The 19,567-nt window shown below is 45.4% G+C and overlaps 1 protein-coding gene across 2 annotated transcripts in view; it reads left to right on the top strand.

The window, feature by feature from the left end:
* PTPN21 (protein tyrosine phosphatase non-receptor type 21) overlaps window positions 1–19,567 on the top strand; it is a 109,780-nt gene that overhangs the window by 50,275 nt on the left and 39,938 nt on the right. For both annotated transcript variants that reach the window (XM_089663113.1, XM_089663112.1), the window contains exons 4-9: window positions 2,381–2,478; window positions 5,304–5,371; window positions 7,403–7,473; window positions 9,596–9,683; window positions 13,119–13,207; window positions 16,573–16,660. In XM_089663113.1, the coding sequence (XP_089519239.1) occupies window positions 2,381–2,478; window positions 5,304–5,371; window positions 7,403–7,473; window positions 9,596–9,683; window positions 13,119–13,207; window positions 16,573–16,660 (502 nt within the window). The remainder of the gene's footprint in view (window positions 1–2,380; window positions 2,479–5,303; window positions 5,372–7,402; window positions 7,474–9,595; window positions 9,684–13,118; window positions 13,208–16,572; window positions 16,661–19,567) is intronic.

The following is a 19,567-nucleotide window of genomic DNA, read 5'->3' as shown; positions in this document are numbered from 1 at the left end:
TTGCTGCAACCCCCCATAGTACCATCTGGTCTCCCAAATTTCCCCTATAAAGACTCCAGCCTCTTCAAGAGATCCTCAGCCCCCTCCAGAGACCCCATCCCCATAGTTGCCCCCAGCTTCCACCCATGCAGAGCGCTCCCAACACAAAGACAGGTACGCAAATATGCGGACCCACGGAAAAAAGCCCAGTTCCGTGAGGCTGCATTTTTGTGTTACGTCGGCGTCAAGGGGTTAAAGTAGAACTATAGGCAAAACATTTTGTTCATTTTGGATAGAGTAAGAAAGGGTTATAACCCCTGTCAGTTTTTTTGCCATCTTTCTCGCGTTTGGGAGATTTACCTCCACTTCCTGTCCCATAGCCAAAGCAGGAAGTGAGAATAATCCTTGCAAACAAAGGAAATTCCTTGGGGACTCCCAGGTCACCAGAACTAGTGTCCCCATTGGAAAATGTTCCTATTACTGTTCTGGGGACAGCCCAAAATTTAAGGTTTTCTTTTACTTTCACTTTCGATGATCTCCTAGATTGTAAGCTCCCAGGATCAGGGCCCTCCTAACCCTCTTGTATTGAACTGTATTGTTGCTGTATTGTCTCCCTTTATATTGTAAAGTGCTGAGCAAACTGTTGGCGCCATATAAATCTTATATAATAATATAAATCCTGTATAATAATATAAATCCTGTATAATAATATATAAATCCTGTATAATAATAATATAAATCCTGTATAATAATAATATAAATCCTGTATAATAATATAAATCCTGTATAATAATATATAAATCCTGTATAATAATAATATAAATCCTGTATAATATAAATCCTGTATAATAATAATATAAATCCTGTATAATAATAATATAAATCCTGTATAATATAAATCCTGTATAATAATAATATAAATCCTGTATAATAATAATAATATAAATCCTGTATAATAATAGTAAACCGGACAAATAGTAAGGGCGAATCTCCCTAACGGGGGCACAGTCAGCAATAAAAACCTAATAGGTATTCTAATCCATCTGCACTCTGTCCAAAACTAAAAACAAAAAAAAAAAAAAAAAAAACGTTTTGCCTTTAGTTATACTCTGTCATCTGTTCCCGGTTTAAATTTAAAGTGTTACTAAACGCACATCAGTACAATCAGTCTGTAGATGCAGTAAAGCATTTTTGTTATACTCATTGTGGAACCGAAGGGGCTAATCTTATGCATTGTGTAAACAGACTTCTTCATCCTGTTTTCTCTGATCCACCCCTTCTTCTACTGTCCCCAATCCATCTGCTGATAGTACAGAGTTCTTGGAGTCACTCTGCACATGCTAAGTTTGATGTATATTGCTAGAGAGGTTTTTTTTTTTTGGGGGGGGGGTACATGTGATCCGCACAGGGCCAATCAGCACTGTCCAGACAGAGGGTCAGGGGTTATGTAGGACAATCAAGGGAGGGTCAAAACTCTTTCTACAAGCTTTAACCAGTGCTCTACTGGACACTGATAGAAGTCACAAGACCACTATATACTGCTAACGAGAAAAGGTGTTTAGCAGTTTATTTTACTAAAATAATTGCATTTTCATGTTCTGTGTACTGTGGGAGATCAGACATAGTGAATGCCGGGTCCGGGGAGAGCGGATAGAGTGAATGCCGGGTCCGGGGAGAGCGGATAGAGTGAATGCCGGGTCCGGGGAGAGCGGATAGAGTGAGTGCGGGGTCCGGGGAGAGCGGATAGAGTGAGTGCGGGGTCCGGGGAGAGCGGATAGAGTGAGTGCGGGGTCCGGGGAGAGCGGATAGAGTGAGTGCGGGGTCCGGGGAGAGCGGATAGAGTGAGTGCGGGGTCCGGGGAGAGCGGATAGAGTGAGTGCGGGGTCCGGGGAGAGCGGATAGAGTGAGTGCGGGGTCCGGGGAGAGCGGATAGAGTGAGTGCGGGGTCCGGGGAGAGCGGATAGAGTGAGTGCGGGGTCCGGGGAGAGCGGATAGAGTGAGTGCGGGGTCCGGGGAGAGCGGATAGAGTGAGTGCGGGGTCCGGGGAGAGCGGATAGAGTGAGTGCGGGGTCCGGGGAGAGCGGATAGAGGGAGTGCGGGGTCCGGGGAGAGCGGATAGAGGGAGTGCGGGGTCCGGGGAGAGCGGATAGAGTGAATGAATTTCATATTAGCTAAATTTTCTGGAACCTCTGAATATCCTATAATATACTTAATATTGCCATTTTACAAAACACCTTCTAAATATCGTACTGGCTTAGAACATCTGCATAGGAGATGGAAAGGACCTCCTGGGTCTGACTACAATGGGAACACATACAACTATTTTTTAAAGCCCAACCTTTTAAAATGAAGAATATTTTCTGAATTAAATGAATGGAAATGTGTTCTTATGTTGTGGCAGATACCAGTATTACCTGCAGCTGAAAAAGGACATCTTGGAGGGGAAGATCCCCTGTAGCCTGGAGCAGGCCATTCAGCTGGCTGGTCTGGCTGTGCAAGGTGAGTCATGTGCAGTTAAACGTAATGAGTGGTGTGTTTTTGGGTACATTTTGTGTTCTGCTAATTCTTACCTGAAATTTTTTTTAATTTTGACTTGCCTTCTTTTCCATTATTTGCATTTTATAGGGATTTGTATGGGCCCCCCCCTTTCTGGTCATCATTATGCCATTAAATGTCATTACCGTCGCTGCCAAATGACTGCTAGCCTTCTTTGGTCATAAACCGCCCAATTAAATGATGTGTCATACTTTGCGATAATTGTGCTTGGACCACTTCTATCTTAGCTGTCTTGATTAAAAAGTGCCTAAAATATCGACCTTGCTGAAGTTCAGGAATGTTGTGGTGCTTGCAAGTATATGTGACAATCTTCAAATCAATCTCCTGGGTCAAGCTTGCAAGCCACACATTTGACATTCAGTTGTCAGATGCCCCGGCCTTGGTGGGCAGTAGAGGTTAAGGGGTTGGAGGTCAGACATGTAGGGTAAGATGGTCACATGGTAAACAACTTTTGTGTAAACTCCAATGTTGAGTGACAGTGTTTACGAAGAGTTTGGACTTCCAGCTCTGACAAATGGATAGAGCTCCAGAGGAGAGTGTGAAAGATGAATATAAGTAGGTGGGTGTAGGGGTAAGCTTTCAGGAGAACCTGTCTTTTTGCCTTGACACTGCAAAGTGCAAAAATCCCTTCAGGGGGTACATAGACTTTAAGCAGCCTTTCTCTTTCAGGGATCTGTAGAATCCTGAGTTTCTAAGGGTTCTTTGAGCAATGAGCAACTACTTTTCCTGGGATAGGTCACCACAAACCCACAAACACAAGTTACGGGGGGGGGGGGTTCTTCTAACAGACCACACATGTAAGGAGCATTCTCCCACTGACCATCACACTAATGAAGCAGGGGTTAATGGAGACCAACATGTTATGTCAAGGGTTCCTCTATGTTAAAAAGGTTGAGAGGATGTTTTTGAGCAGCCTTCCTCAACCAGGGTTCTGTTTATTTTCAGGGTTCCTCCAGAGTCAGCTTGAGGTCCCTTGAGTAATGAGAAATGTCTGCCTCTTAGATAAGTTGCTACTGACAACGATGGTATCACATTTTTAGCCATTCTTCTCACTGGCCACCAGTGTAATGGGGCAATTCTTCTCATTTGCCACCAGTGTAATGGGGCCATTCTTCTCATTTGCCACCAGTGTAATGGGGCCATTCTTCCCACTGGCCACCAGTGTAATGGGATATTCTTCCCACTGGCCACCAGTGTAATGGGGCCATTCTTCCCACTGGCCACCAGTGTAATGGGGCCATTCTTCCCACTGGCCACCAGTGTAATGAGGCCCTTCTTCTCACTGGCCACCAGTGTAATTGGGATATTCTTCCCACTGGCCACCAGTGTAACGGGGATATTTTTCCCACTGGCCACCAGTGTAACGGGGATATTTTTCCCACTGGCCACCAGTGTAACGGGGATATTTTTCCCACTGGCCACCAGTATAACGGGGATATTCTTCCCACTGGCCACCAGTGTAACGGGGCCATTCTTCCCACTGGCCACCAGTGTAACGGGGCCATTCTTCCCACTGGCCACCAGTGTAACGGGGCCATTCTTCCCACTGGCCACCAGTGTAACGGGGCCATTCTTCCCACTGGCCACCAGTGTAACGGGGCCATTCTTCCCACTGGCCACCAGTGTAACGGGGCCATTCTTCCCACTGGCCACCAGTGTAACGGGGCCATTCTTCCCACTGGCCACCAGTGTAACGGGGCCATTCTTCCCACTGGCCACCAGTATAAAGTACTTATTCTCTCACTAATTTAACATTGTAAGAGACCTGTTTACTGGTCACCAATGTAAAACACACTTGCCCACAGACCACCGAACAAAGAACACTACAATTTTCACTGTCTGCATTTTTTTTCAGACCACATTAATTTTTTATTTATTCTCCCATCTAAAAAAATAATTACCAGAGTTTCCTGGAGACCTGACAGTTATTTCAAGGGTTTCTCTATGTGAAAAGGGTTAAGAAAGAATGCTTCAGAGCAGTCTTCCTCAACCTTTTTACCCCAAGGGAACCCTTGAAATAATTTTCAGGTCTCAGGGAACCCCTGCTAAAACCAATTCATCGAGGATCAGAGGGAAGAATGCTCATATACATTGGTGGTCAGTGGTCAGAATTCCACCCTTATAGAGTAAAAAAAAAAAAGGATCATTCGTGTCATTATGCTGACTCTGCCAAGTGCTGTCTGTCTTTGAGTCTTGGAGGCACCATCAAATGGAAGGAATCAGACACAGCTCGAGGAACCACTAGCAACCTCCGGGGGATCCCTAGGAAACCCTGGCTGAAAATGGCTGGCTGTTTTGAGGAAGGATAGATGGGCAGGCTGGCTTTGGGCGTCCTAAATTTGCCACTTAAGTTTCCACAGAAAAGCGCGCACCTCAAACCCCCTGGAACCCACAGACATGGGATTGTCTCTGTGTCTGATATTGGAGTGTGAGGAGCATTTTATGTCTCTGGGCCGGTCTATGTTGGGGCCCATGAGCAAACTGCTGCGTTACATTTTGTGACTACTGAGAAGAATTTGCCTTGTTAGTGGTGGTACAGTTAATTTTGCAGGTATTTCTTTTATCTTTCTGGTCTAGTATTGTACAGACTATTTATGAGTTCAGTAGCTGCACCCCATGTGCGGCATTTTCTTGTCGGTGGTTTTGGCATTGCTGGGTGGAGATGGAATAAATTCGAGATATGACCTGTGTGAATAACACCCTGAGCCATTTCCACGATTTGTACCCTTTGCTGATTGGTGACTTATGTTTTTTTTTTCCTTTTACAGCTGATTTTGGAGACTATGACCAGTATGAATCACAGGATTTCCTGCAGCGATATGCTCTTTTTCCTGTGGTAAGCACTGTCACTGTTAACTCTCTATGCGCCATACAGAATGCAGGGAAAAAAAAAAAAACAGGAGTCTATCTTATTTTGTTTTGTTACACTTTACTGCACTGCACTGAACTCACAGATGGACAAGACGCTTGTTGAGCCCTGAAGAGCAAACATGCTGCCTGATGAGATAAGGGAAAAGCAAACAAAGTGGGATCTGTTGGGGAAATACTGAACTAAATATATCAGGTCAATAGAACAACATAAGATAAGAATTCCTCTCTGCTGTCTGATGGCACAGCTGGATTATTCCCAGGGGTGAGAAGGTTCTTACCATGTAATCTTTGTGGCCTTGAGCATTAATGATCACAGAAAAGAGCAGTTATTAAGTTCACAATATAACTGTTTTTTTTTTTTTTAGAAATTTTTATTACATTTTGTTGCCCTTTCTTTTCTTTTTTTTTTTATTATGCAAAAAAAAAAAAAAAAAAAAAAGAACCCTTATTGCAAAAATGCACATTTTATAATTTTTTGGCCTCTGGCCTGAAAAGCATTGTACCCTTGATAAGAGGCACCTATGACCCCCTCTGGTTCTGTACTTTTTCTTTAGAAAGCAGCCAAGCCACATCCTGAGTAAAAAAAAGCCTGTCCCCTGCCAGCATGCAGCAGGAACCCTCATTCCCAAGGGCATAAAAAAAATATATCTGAAGGGTATCAAAAAGCCTTAACAGTTTTGTTTTTGCTTTGGAAAGCAGCCAGATTAGAAAAGCCCTTTTTCTCTGCCAGCATGCTGTAGTGGGGACCCTTGCTTCCTGCATGGTAGCAGAGGTCTGAAATGCCCCCCCCGCTCAGTCCCAGCTCAAAGCTATCCAATCAGAAAAGCATGACTTGTGCTAATTGCAGAGCTCTAGTTCTGATTCAGAAGTGGGGGGCGTTTCAGACCTCTGCGGAGAGACCACTGCTTCCACTCAGGGAAGCAAGGTGGAGCAGCACAGTGGCTAAATGATGAATCCCAACCAGGGCACCACCTGCCTGCCTGGTAGGTTAATTGGTACCTGTCTAACTTGGCCCTAATATGTGTATGTATGAATGTGAGTTGGGGGCCTTATTAGATTGTACGCTGCTTGAGGGTTAGGGACTGATGTGAATGTTTTTACATTTACTGATTCAAACTGAAAGTTCAAGCTAGGCCAAGCTTCCAAAAAAATCTGACAAAACGGTGACCTGCAGGATGTTCTTCTTTATTGAGATCAAGCGGCAAAGGGGTATCAAATCCAAATGGCAAAGATACCTACGCATTTCAGCCTCTGCTGGCTGTAGAGGCTGAAACGTGTTAGCATCTTTGTCACTTGGATTTTGTACCCCTTTGCCGCTTTTTTTCAATAAATGAAATAGTTTGCAGTTTACCGTATAGCTGACTTTTTTTTGATTGTTCGGTATAATGATGGCTTGAAGAGGCTGAGAGCTGGGCACCGGTGTGGAAAATGACCTTATTGAGACAGATCTGCTGGGTTGTAACGCTATCTATTTTTTTTACACAATTGAACTTTAAAAAGTATATGTAGAAAAAAAAATATGTTACAGAACATGCACGCCACATGGTGACAACACTGATATACTGCCATTAAATCCGCTATCGGCGTTGTCACCTTTCTGTTAATAAATGACAGCAAGAGCATGTGCCATCTTAAACTGTATTGGCACATCCAGCGAATCCACTTACTACTGTCAGCAAGAACAAGGGCCAGTCAACTATACCCCTACCTATGAACTCTCCCACTGATGGGATCATGGGAGGTGTAGTTCCTGTGGCTGGCTGTACATTTAAACAAATGCATGTTATGTGGATTGTATGGTACAATGAATGGCAGAGCTATGTACCTTACTAGAGCAGGTGCATGCAATATGTTGTGGCAGTGCACATTTATACATGTGTTTTTAGTGTGCTTTGCCATAACACATTAGGCATGAATGGGCACTCACTTCTAGATCATATCGAGTTTCTACCAAAAATCAGTTCTGATGTATCAAATGTCAACTTTTTGTCTTCAGGGATGGATACAGGATGAGAAGACCCTGGAGGAGGCAACACAAAATGTGGCCCTGCTTCACCAAAAACTGCGGTACGTTCCCAATTGATCTTTTACAGAGACACGATTACCTAAAAGAAAAACAAAATATATATATATATCGTTACATAGTTGGTCTGGCTGAAAAAAGACAAAATTCCATCTAGTTCAACCTTTAAAAAAAAAAAAAAAAAGTTATCCTATACCCACAGTTGATCCAGAGAAAGGCAAAAAAACCCAGCAAAGCACGATCCAATATGCTCCTGCTGGGGAAAAAATCCTTCCTGATCCCCCGAGAGGCAAATCGGATATTCCCTGGATCAACTTTCCGTGTTTGGAGATTACATTTCTTTTCTTCCAGATGTAAAGAGTGCCCCCTTGTCCTCTGCGATGACCTCAGGGGGAATAACTACACCGAGTTCACTATATGAACCAATGGTGTATTTCTATGTAGAGAATATTATATATATATATGTATATATATATTTTACAGTGGAAGGAATAGTGCCCCATCATTGGTGTCAGTGGGAGGAATAGTGCCCTATCATTGGTGTCAGTGGGAGGAATAGTGCCCCGTCTTTATTGTCGGTGGGAGGAATAGTGCCCCATCATTGGTGTCGGTGGGAGGAATAGTGCCCAATCTTTAGTGTCGGTGGGAGGAATAGTGCCCCATCATTGGTGTCGGTGGGAGGAATAGTGCCCAATCTTTAGTGTCGGTGGGAGGAATAGTGCCCCATCATTGGTGTCGGTGGGAGGAATAGTGCCCAATCTTTAGTGTCGGTGGGAGGAATAGTGCCCCATCATTGGCGTCGGTGGGAGGAATAGTGCCCCATCAGTGGGAGGAATAGTGCCCCATCGTTGGTTTCATTGGGAGGCATAGTGTTCCATTGTTGGGATCAGTGGGAGATATGGTGCCACATTGTTGATGTCAATTTGCAGAATAATGTCTCATATCGGTGAGAAGAATAGTGTCCCAAGGGCCGGACAAAGGTAGGCAAAGTGCCATAGTTTGCAGATAACTGATCTAAGCTGTTAGAGGTGCTCTCATGTGTTGTCACATACCCAATGTATGCTTTGTAGAAGCCTCAGAACCACAAGTAAATCTTTTCAGAATGATCTATAGACTGCAAACCTTATGCAAAGTCTCACTCCATGCGTCCCCTCCATAGACTGAGTTTCAGCCCCCAGACTTGCAGCAGTTTTAGTCTGGCATCTCACTTTCCACCATTTCTGAACAAGATCTAGAGTTGTGCAATGGAAATAAGAGTCAGAGAAGGAAACTATGAATTTGATTGTAGTGGGGCAATACAGACAGGGGCGTATTTACCATAAGGCACTTGCCTAGGGCGGCATTTTTCAGGGGGGCAGCACCCCCCTTCCCCAGAAGAAGGGATGAGAGAAGGGACAAGTGCTCCATGGGAACCAGGTGGGATCTGAGAGAGGCTGCGGGTTGCCTAATGGTGTATGTAGAGCCTGACTCTCATTCCTGGGGATGTCCGGAGATGAAGAGGAGTGTCTTTCTCTCTATCACTGGGGGGTGGGGTGGGGGGGGGGGTAGTGGAAAGCTCTTTCAGGTGGGAGGCAGGCATGTTGTTGGTCAATGTCGGGAGGCTTCCTCCACGGAAGGGAGTGGGGGGTGTTGGTCGGTGTCCGTGGGGGCAGACAATTTTTGTGTTGCTTAGGGCAGCACACAATCTAAATACACCACTGAACACAGACAGATGTTATATAAAGATATGCATCTGGCTGACAGAGCATAACGGAATGATTTGCATGGCTCCGCCCACTGTACAAAAATGATAAACAATCCTCTTGTTTTAAGATACAGAATGTGATGAAATGAGATATAGGAATATCCTTTTATTTTAGGAAGACTTTACGGTTTGCTTGGGGGGCTTTTTGATTGCTTCAGGGGTGTCAAACTGGTGGCCCTCCAGCTGCTGCAAAACTACAGGTCCCATCATGCCTCTGCCTTTGGGAGTCATGCTTGTAACTGTCAATCTTGCAAGGCCTTTGGGACTTGTAGTTTGGCAACAGCTGGAGGGCCGCCAGTTTGACACCCGTGCTAGTCCCTTTTCCCCATAACCTGTATGTTATACTGTCTAGTATTTCATGAAATGATCTTCCATGTGTGTTGGAATCGGACATTCATTGTGTATCTTTGTGTCATCGGCAGGGGTCTGTCTCCACCCGAGGCGGAGTTGTTGTACATGCAGGAGATTGAGCGCCTTGAAAATTATGGAGAGGAAACTTACCCCGCCAAGGTAATCCATGAAAGAGGTAACGGGAATATAAAGAGTTACTTTGTAATCATCTTATCTCGGCTTTTACAAACTGTAATACCCATCTCTTTATATACAGTGTATGTAGGGAATTACCCAAACACCCCCCCTCCCCCCCGAGGTATTCCCGAGTGTAGCTCGGGGTAAAGTTTCAGTACCAGAAGCGGTAACCCCCCCGAGCTACACTCGGGAATACACTGCAGCGTTGCTCCGGGATCTCTCGATCACTTACCTTGTCCTGCACTCCCGCGATGTCCCCCTGCAGTGTCCCCTGTAATGTCCTCCGGCCGATGCCGGCATCCGTCTCCTTGGTTCCGTTCCCTGCGACGTCGAGACGTACGGGGGACGGAACTGGTGGGAGATTCAAAAATTTTAAAAGTGACATTCACTAAATACACTAAAATCACATAGTATAACATTCCTGTATCAAACCATTTCACATACATTTTGTCCCGAGTGCTTTGTCCTGCGCCCTGCCTGCATTTTTACTGTTCTTTCTGCCTGGAAACTGAGAAACGTCCATGGCGTCCAAATAGCGTCCCTTTAGGTCAGACGCGGTTTTAGACCGGCTAGAGAACAGCGATAGTAAATCAGAACCACTTGCAGAATTGAGTGATAATGATTCGTGGGGGAAATTCCTCATCAGACACTGAAAACGATTCTACGACTTTGCTCAGTGATGTGCGAACTTGGCGCTATATTACAAATTTCAGTGTTTTTGGTTTGATTATATTATTGAATTACATTTATTATTATTATATTATTTTTTATGATTATTATATTATAATTTAAGATTTCGTGTTTCAAATTTTATCCTACCCGGGATGTTTACTAGACTCTTGTTCGGACAGATTTCAGTGAGTTATTTCTAAGAATTACAGGCCTACAAAAAAAAAATAATACATATTTCCATGCAAAAAAATGTACCGCTTTGAGCACAGAAATACTGACAAAATCAGACCGCTAGGGAGGTTAGGACCTTATGACATTGTACTGATTTATATCTACCTTTTATCTTCAATACACCCGCCGCTGTGCCATAACAAGTCTTTATCGGGTGATACTGTGATTTTTCATTGCGCTACACCTCCAAAATCGTTTTTACATGAAGCCAGACAAATGTTAATCCTTTCATCCAATCTTTGGAGATATGTGACGTTTTGATGGCCTCTATAAAGCGGAGGTTTTCTCTTTGATCTCACTCATATTTATACAAATATTATTTTATTAGATTACTTTATTGCAGCAGAGAGGTTTCTGATCGGCATTGCGCTGTCCTTGTTTTATAGATTCTGCCAGAAAAATACTTCCAGGAATTCTTTTATTAAGCATTTTCTTATCAGTGCAAGAGACTGACCGTTCATAGGACGGTATAACAACATATGGTGACTTGAGGTGACCTGCAGGAATGGAGCACCTCGTGTATGAAGGATATAGGAGTGACAGTAGAGTTGTGAGTGGCAGTTATGACAGTGGAGGTGTAAGTGGATGTAGAGCAGAGCTGTCAAACGCCAATTCATCTTGGGCTGCATCAAATTAAAAATGGATGTAAACTGATATGAACTGCCCCGTTTTTTTCATCAGTTCAATCACGTTTTTTCCAACAAAAAACTGAACACCCGTGTCAAAGGGGCCTTAGTAAACCCCCCCCCAAATTGTGACATACGGCGACATGCTGGAACATGCAGGACCGAAGCACCTCATGTAAGACAGATGTACGCTGCACTCATAAACAATTGATTTTTTTTCCGCCATACAAATTCTGTACAATTGTATGCCTGACACAGATTATTCTAAGTATTGATCGCCGTATAGCACCAACATCTTCTGTAGTGCTGTACAAAGTGACAGCATACTGAGCCGGCACCACTTGTATTACAATCTGGGAAATCCTGTTGTGAGATGGAAATGTGTTCATTAAGATAATTTAGCATTGTAGATCAATTTATATGCTGGATATCTGAATGCAGGTCGATGTACAGAAAGGGAGGGGCTTGGGACTTGGCCACACCTTTTCGCCACCCGGCAGGTCTGCATTGCAATGGGGGGACACCTGTTAGTTGTGGAGAATAACTTTATTTGCAGAGTTCTCGAAAGCTGTCACCACTGGAGAAGGTCAAGAATGCAGATACTATCTTAGGTCTACAGACGCCGTCTTAGGTCTACAGACGCCGTCTTAGGTCTACAGACGCCGTCTTAGGTCTACAGACGCCGTCTTAGGTCTACAGACGCCGTCTTAGGTCTACAGACGCCGTCTTAGGTCTACAGACGCCGTCTTAGGTCTACAGACGCCGTCTTAGGTCTACAGACGCCGTCTTAGGTCTACAGACGCCGTCTTAGGTCTACAGACGCCGTCTTAGGTCTACAGACGCCGTCTTAGGTCTACAGACGCCGTCTTAGGTCTACAGACGCCGTCTTAGGTCTACAGACGCCGTCTTAGGTCTACAGACGCCGTCTTAGGTCTACAGACGCCGTCTTAGGTCTACAGACGCCGTCTTAGGTCTACAGACGCCGTCTTAGGTCTACAGACGCCGTCTTAGGTCTACAGACGCCGTCTTAGGTCTACAGGCTCTGTCTTAGGTCTACAGGCTCTGTCTTAGGTCTACAGGCTCTGTCTTAGGTCTACAGGCTCTGTCTTAGGTCTACAGGCTCTGTCTTAGGTCTACAGGCTCTGTCTTAGGTCTACAGGCTCTGTCTTAGGTCTACAGGCTCTGTCTTAGGTCTACAGGCTCTGTCTTAGGTCTACAGGCTCTGTCTTAGGTCTACAGACGCCGTCTTAGGTCTACAGGCTCCGTCTTAGGTCTACAGGCTCCGTCTTAGGTCTACAGGCTCCGTCTTAGGTCTACAGGCTCTGTCTTAGGTCTACAGGCTCTGTCTTAGGTCTACAGGCTCTGTCTTAGGTCTACAGGCTCTGTCTTAGGTCTACAGGCTCTGTCTTAGGTCTACAGACGCCGTTTTAGGGTCTACAGACGCCGTCTTAGGTCTACAGACGCCGTCTTAGGTCTACAGACGCCGTTTTAGGGTCTACAGACGCCGTTTTAGGGTCTACAGACGCCGTTTTAGGGTCTACAGACGCCGTCTTAGGGTCTACAGGCGCCGCCTTAGGGTCTACAGGCGCCGCCTTAGGGTCTACAGGCGCCGCCTTAGGGTCTACAGGCGCCGCCTTAGGGTCTACAGGCGCCGCCTTAGGGTCTACAGGTGCCGCCTTAGGGTCTACAGGCGCCGCCTTAGGGTCTACAGGCGCCGCCTTAGGGTCTACAGGCGCCGCCTTAGGGTCTACAGGCCCTGCCCTAGGTCTACCACCAATTGTTTCTTGCATGGTAGAAGCTTCCACTATAGAACTGCGATAACTTTATGATTGTGAATCTTTACTGGTCGGTGTGACACTTTTTTTTTTTTTTTTCTTCTTGTTTCTAGGACAGTCAAGGTACTGACCTCTCCATCGGGGCCTGTCTGAACGGGATCTTTGTGAGACACAAAAATGGCCGTCCACCTGTTTTATTCCGGTAAACCTTCAAGCTATGACTGTTTGATCTAAAGTCTGTGCGCATCTGACCATCACACATATATGAGCTTGTCGGATGTCCCATTCCAAAACCAGGTCATAAAATCAAGTACATGGCTGTACATACTCTATAACATGGGTGTCAAACTGGCAGCCCTCAAGCTGTTGCCAAACTACAAGTTCCATGAGGCCTTGCAAGATTGACAGTTACAAGCATGACTCCCAAAGGCCGAGGCATGATGGGACTTGTAGTTTCGCAACAGCTGGAGGGCTGCCAGTTTGACACTCGTGCTCTCTTTTTCAACCAGGGTGCCTTGAGGTTTCTTCAGGGCTGCCTCAAAAAAAAAATTGCTCAAAACTTATATACAAGTCAGTGGATGGAACAAGCCTGCCTTTTAGCTTCACAAAGTCACAGGTTTCCATCCTGAAAAGCAATAACATCAGTTGATAAGGAGGATGTCAGTTGCCTGCACAACATCCTTGTTTGATCCTTCCCTTCCCCTCTCCATCAGCACTGGGGTCACATGAGCTGAGAAAAACGGAGGGAGAGGAGAAACATTGGATTACTAGTCAGTACCAGTGTGCAAAAGTTATTCTTGCTAAGCAAATACAATCACCTCTGACGCTGGGTGTCCTACTTTTATGGATGTTGCTGCATAATATAAAATTATTAGAATAGTTTTTAACGTTTTTAGAACATAGTGTCTCAAGACTGGCCATAATTGTAAAGCATGCCTTAACTAAAACAAGGTTGAGAAACACTGCTCTGTAGCATACGTAGACAATTGCGCTCTTTCACTCTTATGGTAACAGTCTGGAGAAGGACCTTTTATGTTTCAGCATGACTGTGCCCCTGTGTACAAAGCCAGCTTCATAAAGACATGGTTTGACTAGTTTGGTGTGGAGGAACTCCAGTGTCCTGCATAGAGCCTTGACCGCACCCTACTGAACACCTTTGGGATGAATTGTAACTCCAGTGGTGGGCCAGGTCTCCTCATTCAGCCTCAGTACCTGACCTCCCAATTGCGTAAAGGTTCCCACAGACACTTTCCAAAATTTTGTAGAAAGCCTTCCCAGAAGATTAGAGGATGGTTTAGCCACAAAGGGGCCAACTCTATATTAATAGCAGGGAAGGGACAAGGGGTTGGCTGGAAGGGCAGCTGCCCTGGGCACAGCGGAGCAAGGGGGTAGAGAATGGACACAGGGCAGTAAATCCGTTCTATGGCATGCATTAACAATGGGGGAGGGGGTGCCGTTCTACATACTTGCCCTGGGCGCTAGATGAACTTGTCCCAGTACTGATTAATGGCCATGGTTTTGGGATGGGATGTCCAACCAGCTTGTATAGGTGTGATGGTCAGGTGTTCATACATTTTGGCAGTTTGTATTATCACCTGTAGAACTGTGGGTCACACTGCATGGTGGGAAGTTGAAAGCAGGCAATCATTGGAAACATTTTGTGATTTCTATTCATGTTTGTAATACCGTATTTTTCCGCTCCATAAGACGCACCTGACCATAAGACGCACCTAGATTTTAGAGATGAAAAACAGGAAAAAAAATATTCTGAACCAATGGACTGCAGACATAGTACAGGAGATGACCAGAGACTGCGGAAATACTACAGGAGATGACCAGAGACTGCGGAAATACTACAGGAGATGACCAGAGACTGCGGAAATACTACAGGAGATGACCAGAGACTGCAGACATACTACAGGAGATGACCAGAGACTGCAGACATACTACAGGAGATGACCAGAGACTGCGGACACAGTACAGGAGATGACCAGAGACTGCGGACACAGTACAGGGGATGACCAGAGACTGCGGACACAGTACAGGGGATGACCAGAGATTGCGGACACAGTACAGGAGATGACCAGAGACTGCGGACACAGTACAGGAGATGACCAGAGACTGCGGACATAGAACAGGAGATGACCAGAGACTGCGGACATAGTACAGGAGATGACCAGAGACTGCGGACACAGTACAGGAGATGACCAGAGACTGCGGAAACCGGTACAGGAGATGACCAGAGACTGCGGAAACCGGTACGGGATGACCAGAGACTGCCGAAACCGGTACAGGGGATGACCAGAGACTGCCGAAACCGGTACAGGGGATGACCAGAGACTGCCGAAACCGGTACAGGGGATGACCAGAGACTGCCGAAACCGGTACAGGGGATGACCAGCTTCTTCTTGAGTCACTCCTTTGTTGCATTAGCAGAATGTTTTGGGACATTGTCATGCTGGAAGATCCATCTATGACCCATCCTCAGTGTTCTGGCTGAGGGAAGAAGGTTCTCTTGCAAGATTTTACAATACATGGCCCCGTCCATTGGCTTCTCAATGTGGCAAAGTCAGCCTGTACCTTTAGCAGAGAAACCGCCCCAAAGCATAATGTTTCCACCTCTGTGCTGGACTGTAGGGATGGTGTTCTTAGGGTCATAGTCAGCATTTTTCTTCCTCCAAACACAGCAAGTCGAGTTAATGCCAAGGAGCTCAATTTTGGTCTCGTCTGACCACAGTTTTTTTACAATACTTCTCTGAATCATTTAGATGTTCATTGGCAAACTTCAGATGGGCCAGTACATGTACGTTCTTGAGGAGGGGGACTTTGTGGGTGCTGCAGGATTTCAATCCATGGCGGTGTATTGTGTTACCAATGGTTGGTTTGGGGACTGTAGTCCCAACTGCCTTGAGATCATTCACAAGCTCCTCCCGTGTAGTTCTTTGGCTGATGCCTCACTTTTCTCATGATTGTCCTTACCCCATGAGGAGATATCTTGCATGGAGCTCTAAGCCGCGGGCGATTCATGGTTAGTTTGTATTTCTTCCATTTGTGAATAATCACCCTAACAGTTGTCTTCTTCTCACCAAGCTTCTTGCTGATGGTCTTGTAGCCCATTCCAACCTTGGGCAGGTCTAAAGTCTTGTCCCTCTTGTCCTTTGACAGCTCTTTGGTTTTGCCCATGGTGGTGAGGTTTGAATGGAAGAAAGATTTTGTGGACATGTGTCTTTTATACACATAACGAGTTGTCGTTAGGAGCACCTTCTTAGATTGACAGGGCTGATCTGTGTACCACATGAGCCAGTCTGTGGGAGCCATAATTATTGTTGGTTGGTAGGGGATCAAATACTTATTTTACTCACTGAAGTGCAACTCCATTTATAACATTTGTATTGTGTGTTTTTTCTGGATTTTTGGTTGATCTTCTGTCTCTATCATTTAAAATACATCTATGATAAAAATGGTACACCCTTCATTTCTTTGTAAGTGGGCAAACGTACAAAATCTGCATGGGGTAAAATAATTTCCCTGCTGAATCTCATGGGTCTCCAATTCTCTTTTTTGCAGGTGGGTGGACATTGCTAATATGTCTCATAACAAATCGTTTTTTACCTTGGAGCTGGCTAACAAGGAGGAAACTATCCAGTTTCAGACGGTGAGCAGTTCATGTTTTGTATGTCTCTCTCCATATATGAGACTAATTTAGTGAAAAAATTCCTTTGCCGTTTTAAATAAATGGAGTTCGGATCGAATTTTCTGTCGAAAATCTTAGTGACACTAAAGCTTTTTTTTTTTCTTTTTAAAATATCAAACATGTCTATACTTACCTGTTCTGTGCAGTGGTTTTGCATAGAGCAGCCCCAATCCTCTTCTTTTCGTGTCCCCTCCGGTCCTCCTGGCTCCTCCTCCTCGAGCAGTGCCCCCAGGAAAAGCTGCTTGCCTTGGGGGCACCTCTGCGTGCTCATCCCCGAGCTGCTGCTCTATACGTCCATGAGACACAAGGAGCTGCGGCTCGGCCGGCCCCCGCTCTCTCCTCATTGGCTTACTGGCTGTGATTGACAATGGGCTTCCGTTGCTGTCTCAGCCAATGAGAAGGAAGAGTCTCCAGACAGCAGAGGCTGTGGAGAACATCGCTGGATCAGAGGGAGCTCAAGTAAGGACTCTGGGGGGGTCGCTATACACAGAAGGTATTTTTTTACCTTTTATGCAAAGAATGAAAAAGGTAAAAAGTCTTGAGCCTTTAGAACCGTTTTAACTAAGAATTTTTGGTCAAATTTTGCACCATTGGTTAGTAGCATCGGCTGATTTTTGTGCGGCCATCGAATTTTGAATGATCGGCATGTTAACAATTTTTTGAAAATCTAACGAATTTCTAATCCATGATGGGAGAATCATGCCAGAAATACAATCGAAAAAGAAATGAACATGAGCTTTGACCTGGGAAGAAAAGAAGATTCCCGGACATGAAAATTTCCTTTCTTTAGCAGCAGGAGGTGAAATTGAAGGATTGGTTGGTCGGATTTCAAAATCAATGGGGCACCACCAGATTACAAAATGCAGGGTCATCTTAATAGCACATCATAGGCCCCTGGACAAAGTATTGCGCTGGGGCCCCTACCAGCCTCCCCTAGGGGGGTGCAGGCCGCACCGGGTGACACCATCACAGGGGGTGCAGGAGCAGGATGCCGGCACAGTGACAGCTGCCCCCGCACCGGGCGACACCATCACAGGGGGTGCAGGAGCAGGATGCCGGCACAGTGACAGCTGCCCCCACCCCAGTGTAGCGATAAAATGAATATCCCCCGAAGCAGCTGCGCATGTGCCGGTTTCAGGCCAAAGAAGCCGATCGCCAGCCCTGTGCTAAAGTCAGAGATCGGCTTCTTCGGCCTGAAACCGGCACATAGGCAGTTGCTTCAGGGGATACATATCTTCAAGGGATACTCATTTTACCAGTGCATCGCTCCTTCCTCTCTGGAGGGGTGACACCACGTGTTACCGCACCGGGTGACACCAACCCTAGGGATACCTCTGCCTGCCCCAATGTACACACCATATGGGGGGAGGCAGAGGGGCACAGTACAGGGATCAGGAGGGTACAGTACAGGTTCTGGGATGCTGCTCAGGCCATCCCGGGACAGCTTAGTAAAAAGAGTGACTGTCCCGGCAAATCTGGGACAGCTGGCATGCATAATGTAATGCAAGATTTTCATGGGGCCTCTATGCACCTGGGGCCCCTGGGCAGTACCCAGGGGTACCCATGCATTAAGACAGCCTTGTCAAAATGCACAAAATTTCTGGTTTTCGAAAGAAAATTTGTTCAAAATCTGACCCGTGTATGAGCCATAGATGCCATAGATGTGTCGAACATCGACTGATTTTTCAAAATTAAAAACAAAAAATCGGTTGTTCGATCGGTCGACGTTACCACCAACATTAAAAAATCAGCCGATTTTTGACCCGTCTATGGCCGGCATTAACCCCATAACTTCTGTCCCTTGCAGAGACGGGGGAGCACACCATACAATGTGACAGCAATACAAATACATTATTTGAATTACAATCTTTTTATTTGGATACAAATGGATACATTTGTTGCAAACGCAAGACTTTAATAGCAGACTTCTTTGTTGCAACCGCAAGACTTTTTCATATAAAATCTAATAGCAGACTTCCTCCTCCCCCTCTTCTTCCTCCTCTTCTTCCCCCTCTTCTTCCTCCTCTTCTTCCTCCTCTTCTTCCTCCTCTTCTTCCTCCTCTTCTTCTTCTTCTTCTTCCTCTTCCTCTTCCTCTTCCTCTTCTTCCTCTTCCTCTTCCTCTTCTTCTTCCTCTTCTTCCTCTTCTTCTTCCTCTTCTTCTTCCTCTTCTTCTTCTTCCTCTTCTTCTTCTTCTTCCTCTTCTTCTTCTTCTTCCTCTTCTTCTTCTTCTTCCTCTTCTTCTTCTTCTTCCTCCTCTTCTTCTTCTTCCTCCTCTTCTTCTTCTTCTTCCTCTTCTTCTTCTTCTTCCTCTTCTTCTTCTTCTTCTTCCTCCTTCTTCTTCTTCTTCCTCCTTCTTCTTCTTCTTCTTCTTCCTCCTCCTTCTTCTTCCTCTTCCTCCTCCTTCTTCTTCTTCTTCCTCCTCTTCTTCTTCTTCCTCTTCCTCCTCCTCTTCTTCCTCCTCTTCTTCCTCCTCTTCTTCCTCCTCTTCTTCCTCCTCTTCTTCCTCCTCTTCTTCCTCCTCTTCTTCCTCCTCTTCTTCTTCCTCCTCTTCTTCTTCCTCCTCTTCTTCTTCCTCCTCCTCTTCCCCCATCATTGCCGGGAAAATCGGCAGCGAATTTTCCAACATGACTGATAAAAAAAAATGTGCAAAAAACGACCGACCAATTAACCCACTAACGGTACAAAAATCGGCCGTTTTTCTTTTTCCGGACGAAAAATCGGCTGATTTTCGACCCATCTATGGCCGGCATAAGTCTTTAAACATTGAACGCCTTTTGATTTCACGCACCTGGAATGTATTTAGCGGATTTGGTCTGAATCTCCAATTGAGGTTTACTGTGTCTCTATAATCCCCTACAGCCAGAATC

This window comes from Staurois parvus, unplaced genomic scaffold, assembly GCF_062004578.1.
Source record: "Staurois parvus isolate SC_StPar_1 unplaced genomic scaffold, SC_StPar_1.0 ptg001627l, whole genome shotgun sequence".
In the NCBI taxonomy this organism is placed as follows: domain Eukaryota; kingdom Metazoa; phylum Chordata; class Amphibia; order Anura; family Ranidae; genus Staurois; species Staurois parvus.
The sequence above is the reverse complement of the archived record's forward strand: the minus strand, read 5'-3'. Positions and strand labels throughout refer to the sequence as shown.